The following is a 21,580-nucleotide window of genomic DNA, read 5'->3' as shown; positions in this document are numbered from 1 at the left end:
CACCCATGAAACTCATTAAGAAATTCACTGCATTGCAAGCACACAACAAACAAAAATGATTTGTCATCTCAGGATTATGTGAAGAACTGAAGTATTTTTTTCAAAGAAAAAAAAATAAATTCTTGACTTCTATCTCACTATTCATCCAATTATCAAAATTATCCTGAAATTACAATTGACAGACTACAGGCTGAAGTTAACAGTCATCTTTGAAGATTAGCTGAAATTAACCAGGATTCAAAACAATGAAGATTAAGGAGGATTTCAGAATCACCACATGGTGGTTCTATTATTTACAGTAAGTCTGGTCTGAGTTTTTGTACCAACCTTCTACATGATTTGGGGAAAATCTTTTGGGTTTACAGGTGGGAAAATGTTATTCTGACCTCTTCTGTTAGACACTTAATGATCAGAAGATAAATGCCGCAGAAGGCCTTGGTAACAAATCAGTATTCCTATTTAACAATGTGTATTTGTAATTGTAGTCTGATCTCGGAGCAGAAAATCTCAAATTTGAGGTAACCTGAACTCTAGTCTTTGTTTTTCTACTAAAAGGCTGTCTTCTATGAGACAATCCTCAGTAGAACAAAGAACGTGTCACAATCTAAAAGATGGTGATAAAAGAAAGGAAAAATTCAGACTACAATTATAGAAAATTACTTAAAATGGCCCAAAGGCATCAATGGAGACATTCAAAAGCTACAAAGCCTAGTTTGCACTCAGAGTTATGTTTTGTCCATGCAAGTTCTCTTTACTGTCTACAGTTTAAGAAAAAGCTCTGCTTATGGGAAGAAATCACAAAATCCCATCTTTCCAAACAGAAATACAAATATCCTTCCTCTAAGTCACAGTTTTATTGAGCTAAGCAGAAGTCTCCCTATGATGAGAAATTCTCTCTTCCCCATTACCAGGAGACGCGTAAATTTTTGCAGAAGTTTAATCACCCCAACACAAGAGACAGGAACCACGAAGTACTGGGACAAAATATTAACTAGCTTAGAGTAAACATACAATACTGCTTACGTATACTGAATTAACACAGGAAAACATCATTTTTCCAAACCATCTGATCACTTCCCCATCTTGACTATTCACCCAAATACAGGGGAAAAAAAAAATCTGCCAGCTCTTGCTCAATATCTAAACTAAAGAGACTTTTCAAACACAAACTTGCAAAACAAAAGAAAAAAAAAGTTTAAAGCTATTCTAACTGCAATCTTTGTTCTACAAGATCACGAGATTCTTCAACTGTCTCCTGGATCTAATACGTTATGGGTCCTCTCAACAGTGCTGCAAAGTTCCAATATGAAAGCTGTTAGTGTCTAGCTGTCTCAAAAATGTCAAGTGGATAGAAAAAGAGATCAGAAATACCAAGAACACCAAAACAGTAGACAGCTGTAAATATATGTGTCTTTCTGGAGATTCAACTATGAGATGGGGGGTAGGGGAGTGGAAAGAGTGGAGAGGAAGTAATTCAAATGTTAAGAGAACCAACTCAGTCTTTTTATTCATACTGAAGTTTAGCTTTCCCCCTACCCCCAGGAGCTTAACTCCATTTTGAAAGCCCACAGCATTTGATCATCTTCTAAAATATTTATCTCTTAAACGTTTTTTTACTGTTACTTCTACCATACAAATATTACTAATTTTTAGACATAATTTATTTATTCCATAAGAAACCTAAAAAAAATTCCACCTTTGTTCTACCAACATTCAGAAGGATTAGAATGGGCCATACTATCACATGTATCTTGACTATAAACTGTGTCTATGATATACTATTTATTTGGTAATAGAACCAGAAGGCGTTAAAAAAGTCTTCCTGCCATTTTGGTTTCAGCACACAAATGTCAGACAGCTACTTTCCCCCCCCCCCCCCCGCCCCAAGTGTATTTCTATTCAACAGTATTCTGTCCGCTTTGCTTCCCACCACCCCCAGTGCTGCCCATTCAAAAACCTTTTACTCTGCATTTCAGTCACCATGTTGCAAAGGCACCAAGACTACTTCTATCAGCTACCTAGCCAATCAAAACAAAGATCAATCTTTAAGAAATGCTCCCCTGCACTCCAAAATCCCTTGTACCTAACAAGTTCCATGCTCTTTATTACAAATACTCAGTTGGAAGACATGATCAATAGAATTTTCTTATTCTAGTATTATTTTAAAATTAGAAAAGAGTTCTGAAATGCCAGATTGTAGTTTTCAAGACAAGTTAGACTTCAGAATTACTACAATTTTCCAGTCATGGAAGACAACCCTACTTCAAAACAGAAAAATATCCAACCTTAGAAAATACTTTAGTCAGTCTACCCCACAAACTCAATCCAGTTCTTCATTCGAGTCAAACTATTAGAAATGCTCTTTTCAGAATGGGGTGGGAGGAAAAGGGAGCTCCTGTATCTCACGTAACAACCTACAGCGAGGGAAATCCAGTAGCCACTTAAAGAAGTCCATCTAAAAATCTTCAAAGAATACTGATGACATACGGGAGGGTGGGGGGAATCAACAGATCTTTTCTTACATATATAGTAATAAAAATAATACATTTCAGAGATTTTCAATACCCAGAGTCCAACAGAAAGAAGAAAAAAAATATATCAATGAAGCTCACAGTCACCATCACTAATGCAAAGGGGCTTTCAAGTTTCCCAGAGCATAAACTGAAATCCAACATGGAAAAACTGAAACAACTCCCTGGATTAAGTCATTTTGAAACTAGATAAGAAGAAAGCATATTAGAGCCACATCTTTCGGTACATATTACAAGTTCGTACCAGATCTTTCAAGTGGTAGAATTTGAAACTTCAGTGCCACTTTTCAATTAAATACTGTCCAAGAGAACAAAGTTAAGTCATTTTCACGAACATAAAAAAATGCACAAAAATATTTCAACACAAAATACAACTAATCTTTCTCAATTTCACCCTGAAAGATAAAATTTAAAAAAAAAAAAATCACATAATCTAAGCAAATATCAAGCAACTAATGCTCAGAAGTTCCTAGCCAAATAAAGTAAGAGATTTCTATTCCAAACACATAGAGCACTAAAACATGCAAGAGGTGTTTTGAATATCTGTCAAGACAGAATAAAATCTGTCTGATAATTAGTTGAACAAGCAGCAGTATAAATAAAGAAAAACGATGGTCCTACAATTCTTACAACTTCAAAACGCAGATCAAAATTCCTACTGCAAGATTAACATACAAGAGCAACCCTGCAAACCCCTGGAATGGTAAAACATACACACGCACCAGTAGGAGTTGTCACCAAATTGCATGCAAAAATCCTCTTAGCTCCAATGAAGTCAGTGACTCTGATGAGACCTTTACCTTCATTTTCCATCGAAATTGTACTTGAGACGATAGTTACAAAAGTCTTTAGCGACAGCAGCACTGGAGTGGGAGCTGAAAGGTGGAGAGAGAGATGCCCCAAGATCCCAGGCAATCACACCGCTCCCTTTGCCCCCACCTGCAGCAACATCTGCAAGAAACCAGCGCTAAAAGAGAAAAAAATAATCAAAAATAAAAATACGATTAAAAAAAAAAAATCCCAACAGCCGAACCCTATAGGTCTCCACCGCCTTTCCCCTCAGGCCAGCGCGGCACAGGCACACCGGGAGCCCGCAGAGCTGTCAGAAACCACCAAGGATTAGGATTAGTTGCCCAGAAGCTACAGCAACACAGAGCAGCGCCGCCGCTTCCCCCTCGCCCAAGCGCCTCGAACAGGTTCGTCCCGCCCGGGGAGGGGCTCCGCATGGAATGAACGCCCCGCACCTAAAAATAACCCCTCACCCCAAGTAACCCCCCACCCCCCGCGCCCCATCTCCTCAGCGCCAGGCGGAAGGCGAGCGGCAAGGAAAGCGGCGGCCCCCTGAAGCTCGGCGGCCCCCGCCCCGCAGCCCCCGCCGCGGCTGCCTCAGCCGCCCCGGCCCCGCCCGCTCACCCCTCTGGCGCAGGCCGCCGCGGGAAGCAGGCTGGTGGTGGTGTGGCGGGGGAAAGAGAGGCGCAAGCGGCAGCTGCCTCACCGCCACCGCCTAGTCCCCGCCGCCTCGCCGCACCGCTCAGCTCCGCGGCTCGGGGCAGCAGCGGCGGCACGGCCGCAGCCCCGCTCCGCTCACTTCCGCGGGAGGCAGCGGACGGGGCGGGGCGCCACGGCGGAAGGGCGGGCGGATCCCCCACCCCCCCGCAGGCGCGCAGGGGCGCCTGCTGCCCGCTGGCTGTGAGGGCTGCGGCTGGGGTGTCCCCCTACCCGGAGCCGGTGGCGCGGGCGGAGGAGGCTTGACCCGGGAGCAGCGTGGCAGGCCGCTGGGGTCCCGCCCCAGCGCGGCGAGCCACGGAAGCAAACGCGTTTAAGCGCCCCGGCCACTGCTGGGAGCTCTGGAGGCGCCCCCGGCGTGGAGGCGCCCCCGGCGTGGTCTCCTCACCTCCGTGCCCGAGGAGAAAAAGCACGGTACCGTGAGGAAGACGGAGCCGTGAGCAGCGCTGAGCGGCCTGAGAAGTCAGCGGCGCGGGCAGCCGGAGAGACAGGAGCCTGCTGCCCTCCCCAGCGCACGGCCTCACCGACCTGCGGGCGAGCCCGGCCCTGCCCTCGGCCTCTGGCAGGCCTGGGAGCCAAACCCGGGCCCTGGGCCGCTCGTGGGGAGACGATCCCGTAACTCTCACTCGCGTCGGAGTTCGTTGTTGCCCTCCATGCTGCGTCTCCAAAGCAGTACTTGTTTGAAAGTGGGTGTCGCTCGCATGGAGTTAACAGTACACCTGCTTTTGAATCACCAGACAAATTACCATGTCCTTTCAAATGTTAAGGAAAAAAAAAAAAAAAATCGAGACTCAATACAAAGTCTTAAACGCTGCAGGTGACTACTTTTAAAGCCTGGTTTTAGCTACCAGTCGTGTAACCACCAACTCTTACTCAGTTAAGTATGGGGGGGGGCGGGGAATGTTTTACCAATTCAATTACATTTACCTAGATGTCAAAGGAATGTTACTGGAAAATACAGTTCCAATGCTGGGGAAGTTTTTAAAGTAATTTCCACTGAGATAATAAATTTTATATTTAAGGTGCGATGCACACCACTGAGAACAAAACACCTTTTGACTTTCAAGGTCAAAATCTAATGACATGCTAATTGTAGGCTCTACACCCCATTTCTAAAGGAGCATGACAGCATGGTCCAAGAAATACAATTGCATTGACATGTCATGATTAATGATCTGTCACCTTGGCTTTGGGTTTTTTTTTTTAAGCAGCATAAAAAACAACAAAATCAGTCTTTGTCAGTTCATAAGCAGCATTTAACAGAACTAAATTTTAAAACATTTTCATTAAATCTCCCAACCTACAATAGCGTGCCTCTTGAATCCCTCAGCTAAACAAGGTGAAATTAAAGAGCATACTTGCTTCTTTTGAAGCTCTTGAAGATAAATTTAAGTGCTAAAATAACATAAATTTGTTGATGTATTTTGAGGGGCAAAGAAGAGTTACAAGTGCTGATTTAAAGCACGGGTCCTAGATATTTGCGTTCAGGAAAATAAGATGACAACAAGCGGGTTAATTGTTTGAGAATAGCTAATGCATCATTTCTGAGCTGTCCCATATAGTTGCCACATTACTTGAATATCTCTGTGGCTACTCCATGAAGTATTCCACTACAAGTAGGTAGCATTCATTGCAGCAATGACTCTTCTCCAAGAGACTGCTTCAGTTACCTTGTTTGTAAGGCAAGTAAAGAACCATGTTGAACTACTGGTGTTGCTAGTTAGATGCCACAATTTCAACACAAAACTGATGTACAGAAACTCATCAGGAAAGATTTTGTTAAAATGTAGCTCTTACTTTCAGTATCAGATGTTACCATTAAATATGAAAAAGTTAGGTAAATATTTTCATGAAGACAAAAGCCAAAGCCTGTAGGTCCCAATAATACTATCTACATCCACAACATATTTGGACTTCTTTACACTATGCTGTGAAAAGTTTTGGGGAGAAGATTGGAAGGAAGTTCTTGAATGTCACTGAGCTTGTTCACAACTGGAGCTATTGAGATCTAAATATTTGTGACAAAGTCTGCCTACTAAGAAACATCCTGTCTTCATGTGTCTTAAAAGATGAGAAGAAAGTAAAAAGCAAGCCCTACTGTATAGTAAGAACTAGAAAAGCTTCGACTCTGGGGCTTAATCTCATTCATGTTAGCATACATCTGTCAATCGTACATGTCTGCAATGCTGCCAGGCAGCTGGGAAGCACCTCTTCTGCCTTATACCAGGACTATATCCATCCTTGAAAGTTATATTACTGTTTCTGCCATACTCTACACCTACAAACAGTGGCTGTTTAATAAACAATTCTCAAACTATTTTATCTCCATCTGCTGCTCAATACTGTTTCTTAAAAAGACCTGACCTTAATATGAGCTTGGTACACAGGAGTGTTAGGACAGCCTTAATATCTTCAGGAAGCCTCATAGAAGTGTGTGGCAAAGGCATTATTTGGCAAACCAAAGCAACATTGTTAGAATACGATTGTGGAGATAAATTCTAAAATTAAAAAAAAAGGCTAGTTGTAGCCAGTTGTACTAACAAATTACAATAATATTTGTTTTACATTTTTTAATCTTGAAAAAAAACTTGCAATAAAATGCTCCTCTGAATATCCAATGAGCAAACATGTCTAGCCACAACAGAATAATTCCAGTGTAAATACATATACAAATTAGAGGAACATATACAAATTCAAATATGAAAGGCCAAACAATTCCTAAACAACATAGTTAGAATCTCTTTAAAAAAAAAAAAAAAGATAGTACTTGAAAGGATATGCAATACTGATAGGTTTTGGGGCAGGAGGGGAAGACTGAACACCCTAGTCATTGTTAGATCACCTGTTTTCTCTTTTTAGTTTGCAGATCGGAAAATACTTCCTAAAAACAAGTGAAGCTGCTGATAATAGGTTTGTATTTAGTAGAGCAGAGTTTCATGAGCGTTCAATGCCACGTTAAACAGCCCTCAGCTCCAGGCATTCTCCTTCTATTGGTGTGTTGTCAGGTTTAAATGCTACACAGCACCGCCTTAGTGTTCTGCATCAACAACAAAACAAAACAAAACAAAAAAGAGTTCCTGTCATCCAGTCACACCACCACTACCACCCTGCCCCCTCCCCATCCTTTTCCTCACAGAAGTCTCATAATTTACCTCCTGTGGATACCCAAGTCAGACCTTGCTTTCTGCAAGTGGCTGTCAGCAGCAGAGAGCCACCAGATTGTGTCAGAACCACAATCTCAAACTGACCAACACCTAAGTTTATGTGGGAACTGGTTTGTGTCTGGAATAACCCAGCAGATCAGTAAATACAGACTTCTCTAAATCAGAAGTGGCTATTCTGGCACAGCCAAGAGGGTGGAACAGGTATGGCAACCATAAATAAGTACTGCAGCTTTCAGTACTTTCTGTGCTCCCCTAGGCCTTCAGGGCTGAAAACTAGCAATTTGATAAAATGCTTTGGTCGTTTGTTTGAGTTTTGTTTGGTGGGGGTTTTTTTTGTTTTGTTCTGGGTTTGGTCTTTTTTTAATAGTCAGCTGTAAAAAAGCACGTTAGCTTCTCTATCAATCAATCTAAAGGCAACCCAGAAGGTTGCTTTTAGTTGCCTTTCTACTTCAGAAGAATTAAGGGCCTCTGGAAGGCTTGGAAGAATTAAAAGGTAATAAATACCTGACACTCCAGATAGTACCATTGATCAGTTGGAAGGAGAGGGAGAATTCAGTCTAATGGCATTAAACAGGTAGGCCTTAACATGCAGCATGTTTGTATGCAAGCTTAACTTCAAGATTGTTTTAGTCTTCAGGATCACAATCAATTCAACTTCATCTTAACTACTCCCTTGTGCTACAGCACTACAAGAAGTAGTAAAATATATTTTAAATATAACAAAGACACCTATAACTGCATGGTTCACAGATTGGAGATCTATTGTACAGAATTCTGTTGAAGTAATTTTTAAGAACATAGCAGCACTTGACATACCTGTTGCTCTGAAGTGAGCTTCCAGATCCTTTTAAAGGCTCCTGTTAAAAACCTATTTGTTTAATTTCTGTCAGTGTTGAGTAATGTTTATGAACTCTACTACAAATTTTGTTAATCTCCAAGAAGTTTATTTAAACATTATTATAAGAGAAACATTTTTCTGAATCATAACTTCGATAGTATTTTAATACAGACAAACCTCTCTATAGCACTTCAGTTTGGGGCAGAAAAGGTTAATATGCGATCCTTCTGTCAAAACAGGCTTCTCAACTATTTGCTTAATTTTCTTTAGGTATAATTGAAACTGCCCTCAATACACTACACACAAATTAGCTTTTCTGGAAGAAAAAATTACTTTCTGGTAAGATGGACTGTCATTTAATTTAATCTCATTATTTGTTGACTTTCATCTTGATGACAAAAAACACACCAGTGCTTTTATGGTCCTCTACAGAGTACTTGTATGACTGGATCAGGACAGGGGAGGGGTGGTACTGGTGCTTCTCATTTACATACTTTAAAAGGCGTGTCTCATTTGTAAAGCCTGCGTTGCGTATTTCTTCCCCACATCCTTTCCATCCATGCTGTTCAACTGATAGCTGATAGCAGCAATCACCTCATCTCTGAACAGAGTTCTCCAGAGGAAAATCCATGATAATTCCACCTAAAATTCGAATGTTTATATATATATGTGTGTGTGTATATTTGTGTATATATATATATATATATATTTATATATAAAATCAGTTCACTAAGTTTAAAAGAAGAAAAATCATACAGTTTTCCCAGAGGAAACAAGTACTCAAGTACTCATGTCATTTTATAAATCTGAGCATGTTAAGATGTAAGAAACATAGCTATATTTTCAACTTACCTTAGCTCAGCCCTGTCTTGACACTGCGATTATGCTAATGAAGGAACTTTGGTTTATGGCAGTCTTAAATTAGATTTCACTGATTTTTAAAACACCATTAAATTTAACCCTCTCATCCCATCCCTAAATAGCATCCCTACTAACATTCTACTTTCAGAGAGGGAGTGCAGCACTACAGCAGTTTAAGTTGGCATAAAACGGGCTTTTGCAATTGTCCTTTTGCTGACACTCAGTTCTGCGCTTCCTATGTGCTGGCCCTGACTGTCATCTCTTGGTAACCCAGCTCAGGGGGACTGATCCGGCCAAGAAGAAAGCTTACCTCAAAAAAGGCATTACTGCTGAACTCCCAGAACTGCAGCAAGAACGTAGCGTGGGGCAGTGGCAGGACTATGGGAGCTCCAACCTTAAATCAGTTTGAACTGTTGTAAACATACAGTCTCAGAGCATTCGAGAAAATCTGGTTTCATCTGTCCTTCGGGGAAAGAATAAATTAGTTAATTTTCTGATCGTAGCTCTCAACTGTTGTCTCAAACAGTTCTCTATACTTTCCATCTCTCCCACTTATTTCATACTCGCCCGCTATTCTCTTCCTTCAGCCACAATATTTTAAAATAGTTAGAGATATTAATTGCATATTTTCCATAGATGTTTCCCCTCTTTTCATTTAGGGCATACAGAGCTCTTCAGCTGTACCTGTTTTACCTTCAGTGATTGTTATCAAAGCTGACTACTCGAATAAAAGTTTCACTACTAAAGTGGAAGTTCTCAGAAGTGCCTCTGTCCTACCTACTGAGGCTTCACATTTCCAGAGACATTCCTACTCATTTTGTGAAGTAAAGAGCTAGTTTCCTGTCACCTGTAAAAGGCAGCCAATGACAGACACATCCAGTGCTGTACAATTATGCTGTGAAGCAAGTTACCACTGGAATACGCTGTGAAGCAAGTTACTATTGGAAGCCTTAGCTGAGGCGGGCAACATGCCTTGTTGGGATTTCTGCTACAGGACAAAGGCACCACTCCTCTGCATCTTGAGATGCAGCTACAGACATGTTATGGCCTGTGTAAAGCAGAAGGTGGAAAACTGCTCCTAGTAAAGGTTTATGTCTTGCCGAAGGATTACAGCAATTCATTAGATGGGAAAGAAGAACACCCCATTTACTTTTAAAATATTTCGGTTACAATATAGTAAGATGTCTGTGGTGGAGAATAAAGACGTTTCCACAATTAAGCTATAAACAGTTAAAAACCCCCCATCGGTAGTGAAGTACTTGAGTTTGAATTGATTCAAGGCTAAAGTGCCAAGAATTTCAGGAATGCTGCATATATTACAGACAAGTAATCTTGCCAAGTCTCTTAGCACTTGGAAATCCTTTTTCAAGACTATTGGTGGAGGTAAAACAGGGTTAAGGTAATACTCAGTAAGGAGCTGGCTGTTAGTAAACAGATGTTTACATAGTTATAAAATTTCAGCTCCTAGCAAGAATAAGATAGTTTGTTTGATAAAACACTTAAGTGTAATGTGTTGGGCTGTATAATTTTATTCAGACTCGGAGCCAAAAATTTTATCAAGTGAAAGCATGTGGTAGTTTTTCAGGCTGGGAGAAATGCATTACAAGCTTTTACAGGAGAGCTCACATTCTACTTGCCTCTTTATTTTCAGAATTACTATTACGTGTACGTAAATGGAAGTCAAGTATTCAGAGGATTTTTTCTTCTCATGTCTTAAAAAAAGTGGTCTGAAGTCACATTTTTAAAAGCTGGTACAGGTTACCGATAAAAGCGATTAATGTAGCATGCTTCTATCACAACTACATGCTCTAGCGTAAAAGACCCCTAACCTCAAGGTAACACCAAGTGGTGAATTGAAAGACTAAATATGTATTCAGAATAATTCTTAATCGACCCCAAGAATAAGGCTGCAAGGGGAGGAGTAAAAACGGTACACACAGGTTATGTAACACTCAGAAACTTAGTAAAGTACACTTAGTAAAAATACCCAGATTTAACAAGGTTGTTCTGACCTGGTTCCCTACCCAGCTACACAAGCTTGTGCTAGGACAACATGGAGGTGGGAGCAAGTTTCCATACCACTGCTGATGAATATCAAACTTCAGCTCAAGGGAAATAAAAAACCAAACATCCATTTCACAGCAGCACAAAAAGGCTCCTGCCTGCCTTGGAAACAGATGCTAGAATATTTCCCAGCAACATCACCCTCTTTAGCCTAACTCTTACATTAAATAATAGATCACATAATGAAGTCCATGCATCACCAAGGGTTGGATACAGCCACAAATGAAACTGGCGGGATTGGATATAGGAGAAACAAACCCTATGGCTATATCATATGAATTGGGAGGGTATAGTCCACCAGCCTATCACAATGGAGGGTTAAAAGGGCCCTGAGGTGCCTCTCTTTCCCTTCCAGTAAATCAGTGACTAACATCAGCTGCATTCTGTGCATCTGCAACAAGCTGAGAAGCACTAGAGGGGGATTTAATTTAAAAAGAGTTGAAACTTGTACCGTATTCCCTCCTCCCCACCATCTGGCTAGTGGGGACACGCTGTACAAATTCAGCATGCCAACTGCCTATTCAGAAGGGGAAAAAAAAAAAAAAAAAAGAAAAAAAAAAAGAAGTTTCTCATTCAGTAAAAATATTAGGCAGTTCCCATTCCATCTGTAAGGGCCTCCAATGTAATCCAAATCTATTGAGGAGTTTGAGGATACAACCATATTTATAGACTACAGAAACTGGTAGTGATAGAAAACAAGCTTTTTCACTGATCTATTTGAAGCTCATCTTAAACTAAATTATAACCCATGAAGATGATCAGGGGGCTGGAGCACCTCCCCTATGAGGACAGACTGAGAGCATTGGGGTTGTTCAGCCTGGAGAAGAGAAGGCTCCAGTGAGACCTTATAGCAGCCTTCCGGTACTTAAAGGGGGGCTGCAGGAAAGGTGGGGAGGGACTCTTGGTCAGGGAGGGTAGTGATAGGATGAGGGGTAACGGTTTCAAACTGATTAGATTTAGATATCAGGAAGAAATTCTTTCCTGTGAGGGTGGTCAGACACTGGCACAGAGAAGCTGTGGCTGCCCCCTCCCCGGCAATGTTCAAGGCCAGGCTGGATGGGGCTTTGAGCAACCTGGTCTAGTGGAAAGTGTCCCTGCCCATGGCAGGGGGGTTGGAACTAGATGGTCTTTAAGGTCCCTTCCAACCCAAACCATTCTATGACTCTATATACTATTTGAAAACTGCCCAGAATCTGTTTCTGTCTAATCAGAGGTATGATTTCTATCATATATCTTACATATTCCATATAATATATTTAAGGTCAGAAGGTTATAATATTATCATATTATAAGAATTCTTATGATATTGTTGTTTTGAGATAATATTTATCATATCACAAATATACACTTGATATTTCTGATTCCTATCATATCTATGATTTATTAATCATAAATATATATGTTTATATCTATCATTAGTTTATTTATCATTAGGTTATATCTAATCATATATCTATCCAGACATATATCTATGACTTATTAAATATGCTGAACTAAAAAGATATCAAGCCATAAACATTTCTGATTCATCACTCATTGACCTGTGGAAAATCATCCATCCAGGGGAAAAAAAAAAAAAAAAAAAAAAAACCAACAACAACAAAAAACCCAACCAAAAAACTATCAGTGGAAGCCTCTGACATTGTAGGAGCAACATGGATTAATTAGAAGCTACTTATGTATGATGCATTGGGAACAAAAACCTTAATTTTGCTACCCTTGAAGTTGCAGAATAGAACTCCTGGAGAATTTTCTTCAGTAGTTACATATTCCTGTAAACCAGGTCTTTTAAGAATTTGTCTTTCAGATCTCCCATAATTTTCAGACTAAATTGTTTTACCTTTTTGAAAAAGTTGATCTTTGTTTGTTTACAGCCTCACACTTTCAACATGCATATACAGGCTGATGCTGTTTTTCACTTCCTGGGACAGATTACAAAGGATTTTAATAAGCTAACCTTTGTGTTTCAGGTTTTCCTGTTGATGAAGTCTGTTATATCCTAAGCCACAGTCTCACTGGAATATCTGAACAGAGAGCTAGGTTTGGAGAAATTAAGCTTCACAGCAATTAAGCTATTACATCCTACAGAGTCTAATCAAGATACTGCTTCTAGGGTCAAAGCATAAAGAAGGCGGAACTGTAAAAGAGAAACTGAAAATCAGTGAGAAAAAATAAGGTCCATTTTTAGATTTGCAAAACCCTTTAAAATAGCATTTTCCTGTGCAATTTGTGACAAAGATAACCATTTTTCCCTGCCCCAAGTCCTAGGCTACTTAAAGTAGTACACCCATTTTGAAGAAAGAACAAGTGACTTCATGCATTTCTGCAGCCCCGCACACGATGGCTTCTGATCCCAACAGCAACTAGCAAATATTTTTATGAGTTCCAGGTTTCCTGCAAGTATACAAGCTTCACAAACACTTATCTTTAACCAAACTTTTTTTTTTTTTTTGTTACATTTACATGATTTTGAACCAGCCTAGTCACTTGTGACAGTAATTCCATTCAACCTTTTAAAAATCACTGTGGCATGACATCCTGTCCTTCCATGTAAAACTAGCCCAGCTCAAACACAGTGCCTCTTGGAGCACTGCGAGGGAGCAACTACGTGAAATTTGTTCAGGTTTAGATGTTTCCAGCAGCAATGCCAGCACTTCTGAGTCCTATATATAGGAGGGTTGCAAATATATACGGTTTTAGGTTAGCCCTCATTGAAAATACCACATTACTATGAAAGGCAACCACAATTATTAAGATTGCAATCACTAATTCAGGTTCCTCCCTTTGTCCCAAGGGCTGAGTGCAGGCTGTAGTAGCTATAACAAACTTCCTGTGAATGCAAAGCAAATACCATAAAGAAAGAGGCGTGGCATGGCATGAACACCAGAGAAAGGCTACAACCAGAAGCCCAATTCCTATAATACTGCTGTGTTAATAGCGTTTGCAGTTCATGGGCTTTAATATCATACTCTTCAATATTACATGCTGGTTTCTGGAACAGTGCAATTATATCAAAGATGTTTGCCTATGCCGAAAAAAGTTTCTAATCCTTTTAGTTGCATAGAAAATCATGAAAGCATGAACCTCAAAACTTGAAGGCTAAATGAAATTTCTCTGAAAAGAAATTAGAATTTGAAAGGCTAAATCATTTTTGTAATTGTTAGGATTGACAGTCCTGAAATTTCTACTATTCAAAAACATTTTCAACTAGCCTTTTTTAATGCCTCTCGAGCATTTTCTGGTCTAATTAATTTTAAAATATGGTAAAAAATAGGGCTGCTATATTTCCCCAGGGAGAAATGTGAATATATACCTGTGTTACTGAGTGCACGTAAGCCCAGTACCTCTTTACTGTAGCACATTCAGTACATCTGATGGCTAGTTTGACAGGGCTCAGCTGAAGAAATTTAATTAAGAAAACAGGAATCACAAGCATCTGTTTTGTTTTGACTGCCTCAGAACTTTAAATGCTGCCTAAATTTTGGTCGGCTTCTTGTCTTTCCATGGCATTAGAAACGCCAACATGAAGATCCCATAAATTAAATTAACGGACCAGACTTATTCACAGTTTAAAAAGGGAGGAAACAGTGGGATGGGACAGAGAGAATTTTTAATTAAAAATAATTTCTTTCATTTGTACACAGATAAAGCTACAGTAATGGACTATATCTTAGTTTTGAAATCTTTTGTCTTGGACTTCAATCCTTGACATACTTGTGTTTACATACACTGCTCTACCAGTTATTCAAATAATGCTGTCAAAGTCGAGCTTAGTCTCTCTTCAAGCTTTCTACTGCACAGCCTATTCTGTGAAAATCTTACTAGATTTCAGAAGCGGCAGCCAGCCAGCTCCACTCCCCCCCTCCCCAAGCAATAGTTGTCAGCAGCAGCCATTCAGTCATGATAGTGGCCTAAGTGAAGAACCTGACCATATCTGATTGGAATGATATCAATGTCACTAAAAGTGCCTAAATGAAAAATAGTGTTTCAGGAAACATAATAGAAACCCGTTTTATATGTCAACGACGTAAGAATTCTTCAGCAGACCATCTCATAAACTTAGACTCAAAAAACCAAATAAGCATTGACCATTTAGATTAGTAAATTTTCAGCTTCTTAAAATAAGAATTTTAATATTTTAAACTATTAGTCAAGAGCTGCCCCAGTCCATAACCAGCTAGATAAGGTCCTCAAGATGCTAAAGGACCACAGCTCCTCTTCACTTTTTTCAAAAAGTCAGAAGCTCAATGCCTTAAGGTTAGGGTCCTTGTTTAGCATAGTGCTTCCTTCAAGTAGTTTGTATTAGCTTCTGTTTTCTTACGGCAATACCAAAACCTGCTCATCGTAAAATGTGTTTATACAGATAGAAATAGCATATGCTTGAAAAATTGGATAGTCATGTCCGACACAAAGCAGTGGAGACCCAGCTTATATTTCAACCATAAGATGGTAATTCAACAAAGATATTAATCTGAAGGGGCAAAATATCCAAGCTTCAATACTAATGATCATCATTCAAGAAGAAAATCTGCTTGGGGGAAAAAGAAGAATCTCCACATCCCTGGAAAACTGCATCATCAGTATCTCATCTCCAGGCTGACTAGATTTCTGAAATCTTCCCCACTTGGAAGAGCAGACTCTCGCAAAAGTCTTAGATTGTCACTTGAGGACATGAAATTTGTCCTTTAAAATGCCTGTAGTCCTGTAATTTCAGCAACTGTGCCTCAAACATATGTCAGATTCACTCATACTAATGTTGCTTGGCATATAACGACTACATTTACAAAGTTCAACTTTGTAATTCAACTAATGTAGATTTTAAAGCTGTGAGGAATTATTTCTGTAATCCAGACTGACTGTATATGTAACAGAGGACTCTTGTCCGTAAACTGTGCACAGAGACTATAACCTCTATTTCATCTATATAAGATCTTTTGTAAGTGCCTCTAACCAAAATTTCAGAATATGGGCTGGCAACAGATAAGTTACTCTAAAGGTTAAATACTGTTTGAAAGGTGTACCTTATTTCCATTTGCATGCAGTGTGCAAGGGGTTTTTTTCCACTCAGTTAAAGACCCATCCTTTGTGAGCACTATCTTCCTCAAGCAGTTACTTTGAGATAAGACTTTGACAGTTAAACTGGGAAGAGTTGCCATTTTTGAAGAAGACACAAGGTAAGGCAAAAGAACAAGGCACTACACAAGCAAATATCTGATAAGCTGTGTTACAAGTACATGCTCACAAGAGGAACTGTACTCTGTTCCTACTCAGACCTTAGAGCAACTTACAAATCCTGCCCAGTCACAGTTAGGACAGTGATTTGAAGGAAAGACAGCTTGATGCAACTCAGCATAGGTGCTATTCTCCAACTCTAATCAAATTAATTTGGAAAACACCATGAACTTGAGAAAGACAAATACATTTTTTTGATAGGGAATAGCTCTCCCATGACAGTTAGCGGAATATCCTGCCTGGTCCCCAGTAGTCTGGTCTTCTCTGGTTGACTGGCTTGTTAACTGACTAAGCTGCAGCAGGAAATCAACCACTATCAGATATCCAAGTCAAGGATTTTCTTAGATATGTTCTCTAGGGTAGGGTTTGGAGTTCTTTTAGTACCTGAGAGGTGCCAGCACTGACTGGAGCTTTCCCAGTGAATGAGGTACTCCTGATTCTTCTCCACTGCATGATCTCTCTGATGAAATGCTGCTCTTAAAGCCAGTTTTAATAGGATGCCTCCCCTCTTACCAGTCTTATTTTCATTAAGTCTGTGGGTGTTCCACATCCTTGAGACATTTTCTATCCATGAGTCCCACAGTTACAGGGGGAGAGGGACAGATAAGGCTCACTTCCATCAGAAGAGAGGCTAAAAAGGGTTCAGCCAAAGCACCTGTGGTAATTGTTGAAGACCAACATACTGTCAATGCCAAGCAGAGCATAAAAATCATTCTCTGCTGCCTCAGTTCTGGGATCTCAGAGTTCATTTGGTGGTTTCCCTAAAGGATCAAATCCCACCTGTTAATTCTTATGTAAAGAAGCTCATTGATGGTACCACTCTTATGCATGAACTGTTAGCTAGAGAAATTATTTTAGCATTCATCTTGTGGCAGGTGTGTAGCTCAAAAATAATTCTAAAAAAGTATTGGCTGAAGAGGCTGTAAGAGATGTCTATTTACTGCTAGGATTCAGAAGGAAAGCTGGTGGTGCCTCAGCACTAAATGATGGTTCCTCTGTTTCCCTTAACATTGGTCAGATGTTCTTCGGAAGCCAATTGTAAAGGAGAAAAGCACCCTGTGTTTCTTTCAGGAAAAAGTTTTATCTGGGTCCAACTGGCATTTTCAACAGGAAGTCTAAGATTTATGGCCATGTTTTGGAAAGAGGTACCCTTACAATACTCTTGAAAAGTCATTTTCTCAAGTGTTAATTCAGGTGTGCTCAAACTAGTAACAAAGGCAAAATTTATTTCTTGCTTTGCCAAATGAATTGAAAAATTACTTCAAGGAAAGGAGATAACCCTCCCAGCATATACACCATAAAAGTGAAAGCATGTATATGGCTTGTTTAATCTAAGCAGAGAAGCCTCTTAAACACCTTCAAATAATAGGCTTTTTATGTTTGACATGAAAATAACTGCCGTGTTTATAACTGTACTATGGCTTTATCAGCAGGAGTGAAGTTTTCTGATATGTATCCACTCAGAAAAGGGGTTGACTTGGATTAGTCTGCCCTATCATTAAAATCACAAACCCATTGGACAGTCACAGAGGAAAACTTATTTCCAGGGCTACCCAGCTGCTGTTGCAGGACTGCTTGCAGTCACTTCCAAGGCTAAAATTCACAGGGCTTTGGATTTTCCAGCCCCCCAGAAGAAGCAATAACCATATCAAAATATATACAGTATTTTCACCTTCACTCCGGTGTCTTCCTTTCTATATCTTCTACGTTCCTTCATTATCATTTTTATTTGAAACTTATTTTTAAGATACAAGAAAAAAATTCTACTTCATCTGTCAATGACAGTTCTACATCCTAGGACATTGTTTCATTCATTTCCTTAATCAGGCTGAATTAATATTAAATACCTCATACCTTCTATGAACTTAATCATAGTAATTTTTATAGAAAAATCCAATGTATAGAATTACTCTTAAAAAAAAAACATATTCCCATAAGAAGGAGCTATACAGGTCTAGGTAAAAGCCTCATTTAAGCAGAATCACCTCCTCAACTTAACAATGCTGTTAGAGTGTCACTTGCTCTCAAAGAAACTACCATACAGCCATAAAACACATTTTCATAGACTTCTATAAAGCTTGTCAAGAAGCTCTCAGATTTTTGTGCTTTAAAACATTCAAGATTGAGTTAAAAGTAGGAGAGAAAAATCTTAAAGATGATAAATAATTATTGGCTCATACCAATATTCCATGAAGTCCATGCTCCCAGGCCTGGTATGTTCAGTAATCAGTAAGGAATGATTCCAGAAGGTGATCCAAGAAATGAAACAATTATTTAATACATTGCCAGTATGGAAATAGTCTTCCTAAACCATACTATATACCTGAAGCAAGCAAGTTTATCCTTCTTAGTGTAAGTCCGGATGTTCTTATCTATGCACATGCCCTTCTTATAATCTGTTTCTCTCTTGGACTTCGTAAATTTCTATGGTAATTTCCAGAATCTGTCATTTCTGAACAATATATATTTATTTCACAGCTTTAGTTTTTGCTGAATTATTTGACATCTAATGATGATCAGTTTCTGTAAAGTTTCTAAGCAACTAAGAAACAGGGGTTTTAGTTGTCCAGTTTCCAGAGTAAAATGCAACTCACTAAAGCTGACCTCAGATTAAAACCGTTACACTTACTTTAATCTGGTATTTCATTTAAAACGTTTGATCAGTGAACAAGACTCCTAGGTTGCATAGCTTTTCTGGAACATCACAGCATACAGTAGTTCTTCAACAAGCCTCGTAACATTCACTGCTAATGTCAGGGAATGAATAGGAGCATCACATTCAGCTCATTTTATATTGATAAAGCTTTGTGTCTTGGGACTAACATGCTAACAACCACAGCTTGTTTTCATTAAATGGATTTCTTCCAGCAGTTCAGAGCAGCAGTGCCAGAAGTACGTTGCACTGAAGATATTCACATCCTTACATATACAGAACGATTTAGCATCAAGTTACAGGTTGATCTCTAAACCATTCAATCTCACCAATGAATGCTCAAGTTATAACTGATCTATGCACCCTCTGAAGTTCAGCTGTCAGGACAAACCTTGATCAACCGCATACATCCTCTGCTTGTGATTTTTGCCTCCATTACAGCACAAGTAGCACTATGAGCATTAGACAAAAACTGTCTGAATGGAACATGACAATAGCACTGTTAGCATGGACCCATCAGCCCTCCTGAGCTTTAATTTAATAACTGTCCAGATCAATAACGGGTGAATATTGAGAAAACAATGACAAAAACCTCAAAGAAAAAACAGTTAGTCATCTACTGATAATATTTATTAAAAGGCATTGAGCCAGTATTAAGCAGACAATCCCAAGAACTTGCCCTGCTAGATAAAAGAATGTGATGCTCAGAAATAAAAAGCTTATTCTCAACACCATGCAGGGCAACCTGCTGAGCTCAACTGCACTTCCCACCCCTGTAAGTGTTTGTAAAGTCAAAGAAGCAAATGTTAGTAATTTGGTGAATATCAGTCCTGCCAATGCCAGACAAACCCAAGGAGAATGAACATGATGTTTCTTTAAGCATGTAGTGCTTGAGCTGTTAGCCATTGTAAAAACATTAGGAGTAAAAAAGAAAATAATGAACATCACTGTACCAAAACAGGAAAAGCAGATTTCACCCCCACCCCCCGCCAGTTATAGCCCTGGTACTTTTTTTCCAAAATATATCATGTCAAAGGAATGTGCCTTTCTTTGCCTGCTGACCTCTCATTTAGAGAAGCACGCTATTCAACATCATTTAGTGCACAAAGAGCACAGAAGTTTAACTGTTTCAAAGGAATGCAGAATTTCAGCTCTTGTTACAAGCTGCTTCTGAGGGCTCATCACATAGCTTAATATTGAGCACATATTGGATGAAAAGAACAGTAGCCCATCAGAGATATCCCCATTCCAGACTCGCCTCTTCTTCCCCCTGTGCTAAATAGCTTCCATTTCCTTGTGGAACAGCAGTAACTTCAGATGAAAATTCAATTCTCCTGAGGATATCCATGTTGCACTTAAGAAATCACGATCTACCAAAACGTTTAAAAAACTAAGTTAGAAGCCCTGCTGCCAAGAATGCAACCTTTTATTTAATGCAAATGTACATGACAAAAAGCACAAATACTTACCAGCCCCTACACCTGATCTCAGGCTAATTAGCATCTCATAGTAGAGGCAAAGCCCTTATAGCACAGAGAACAGCAGCACATAAAGTTTATGGCTAGCAGAAGAGTTGAGAGGGGAAGTCTGGTTTATTTTATATACATATTTATAATTTTCTCAAATATAGCCCCCTTAGTATAACAAGCAGATTCAAGACTATCAAAAGTAAAAGGACATTTAACAATTTCTTCAGCCAGCTAGGACCGAGATGAGCGATTCAAGATTAACTGGAATTACCCTGAAAACAGCTCATGACAGCAGTGAAATACAGATTTTGGTGATCCTCAACAGACAGGCAATTACTACTTAAAGCTTCATGTTCTCAGACCCAAATTGCTTTAAGTGTCCAGTAATTTCCTCAGAATCAAAATTTATTTCTTCTCAGGGCAAATTTTCTCAAAGTCACATAGCTCTCAAACTTAAACATAGCCATTACTCTCAGATACTGATGTTTAGAAAACTGTAGCTAAATTTCTGATCCTCTCCCTTTAAGATATAGCTAGGTCACCCACAGGGGTACAATTGAAGGTGGTTTTTGTTTTGTTTTGTTTTTTTCAATTTGCTTTTACCTTTTCTTGAGTCCTCTTGTCTTTCACTGTTGATACAAGTTTCCAAATCGCATGGATAGGAAGCTTTATGAAATAGAAGACAGACTTATGCAGCAGATTATCCATAATTTAAGCAATTTCTGTTACTGTACAGTTAAAGAGGCTTCCCCTTCTGGAGTCCGAGATCGAATGCATGTTTTCTGCCTCTTCCCAAAGATCTGCAGTCCTCTACTGTTGCACAATCCTTTTCTGCAGAGCAACTGGTGAAAATCGAAACATCAAATGCAGAGCCTACAACAAATGACCAGTGTAAAAGTGCCACAAGGGCAGTGTAAGCTGGAAGAACTGAGGGCAATTCTACCAAATGCAAGTCATTTCCCTGACAGCATGCTCTAACAGCCCTACTTCTGGCAAGAATATTCTGCAGAAAAAAAAAAAAAAAAAAAAAAAAAAAAAAATCAAACAACAGTAACTAGGTCCTGGTTTTTCCTGCCCCTCTCACTACAAAGAATAAATCCTAATGCCTCTTAAAGCTTGTTCAGCTGCAGTAAAGAGGTTAGAAAAGTGCTGTTTCTAGCATATTCCCCCCTCCTCCTCAAGCTGTATTTCACCAACTGCACTGTCTGATTTAACTTTTGTTTTGCACACAATCCTGTTATGTGGATTTCAGCCAGATTAAT

At 39.5% G+C, this 21,580-nt stretch overlaps 1 protein-coding gene across 1 annotated transcript in view; it reads right to left on the bottom strand.

Moving 5' to 3' along the window:
• Positions 1 to 21,026, bottom strand: part of ATP2C1 (ATPase secretory pathway Ca2+ transporting 1) — a 64,240-nt gene extending 43,214 nt beyond the window's left edge. Inside the window, exon 1 of the mRNA XM_086468115.1 lies at positions 20,922 to 21,026. Within this exon, the coding sequence (XP_086324241.1) occupies positions 20,922 to 21,026 (105 nt within the window). The remainder of the gene's footprint in view (positions 1 to 20,921) is intronic.
• Positions 21,027 to 21,580: the final 554 nt, after the last annotated feature.

The sequence above is a fragment of the Leptosomus discolor genome, chromosome 7 (assembly GCF_034619465.1).
Source record: "Leptosomus discolor isolate bLepDis1 chromosome 7, bLepDis1.hap2, whole genome shotgun sequence".
Classification (NCBI taxonomy): Eukaryota; Metazoa; Chordata; class Aves; order Leptosomiformes; family Leptosomidae; genus Leptosomus; species Leptosomus discolor.
This window is presented reverse-complemented; position numbering and strand designations above follow the sequence as displayed.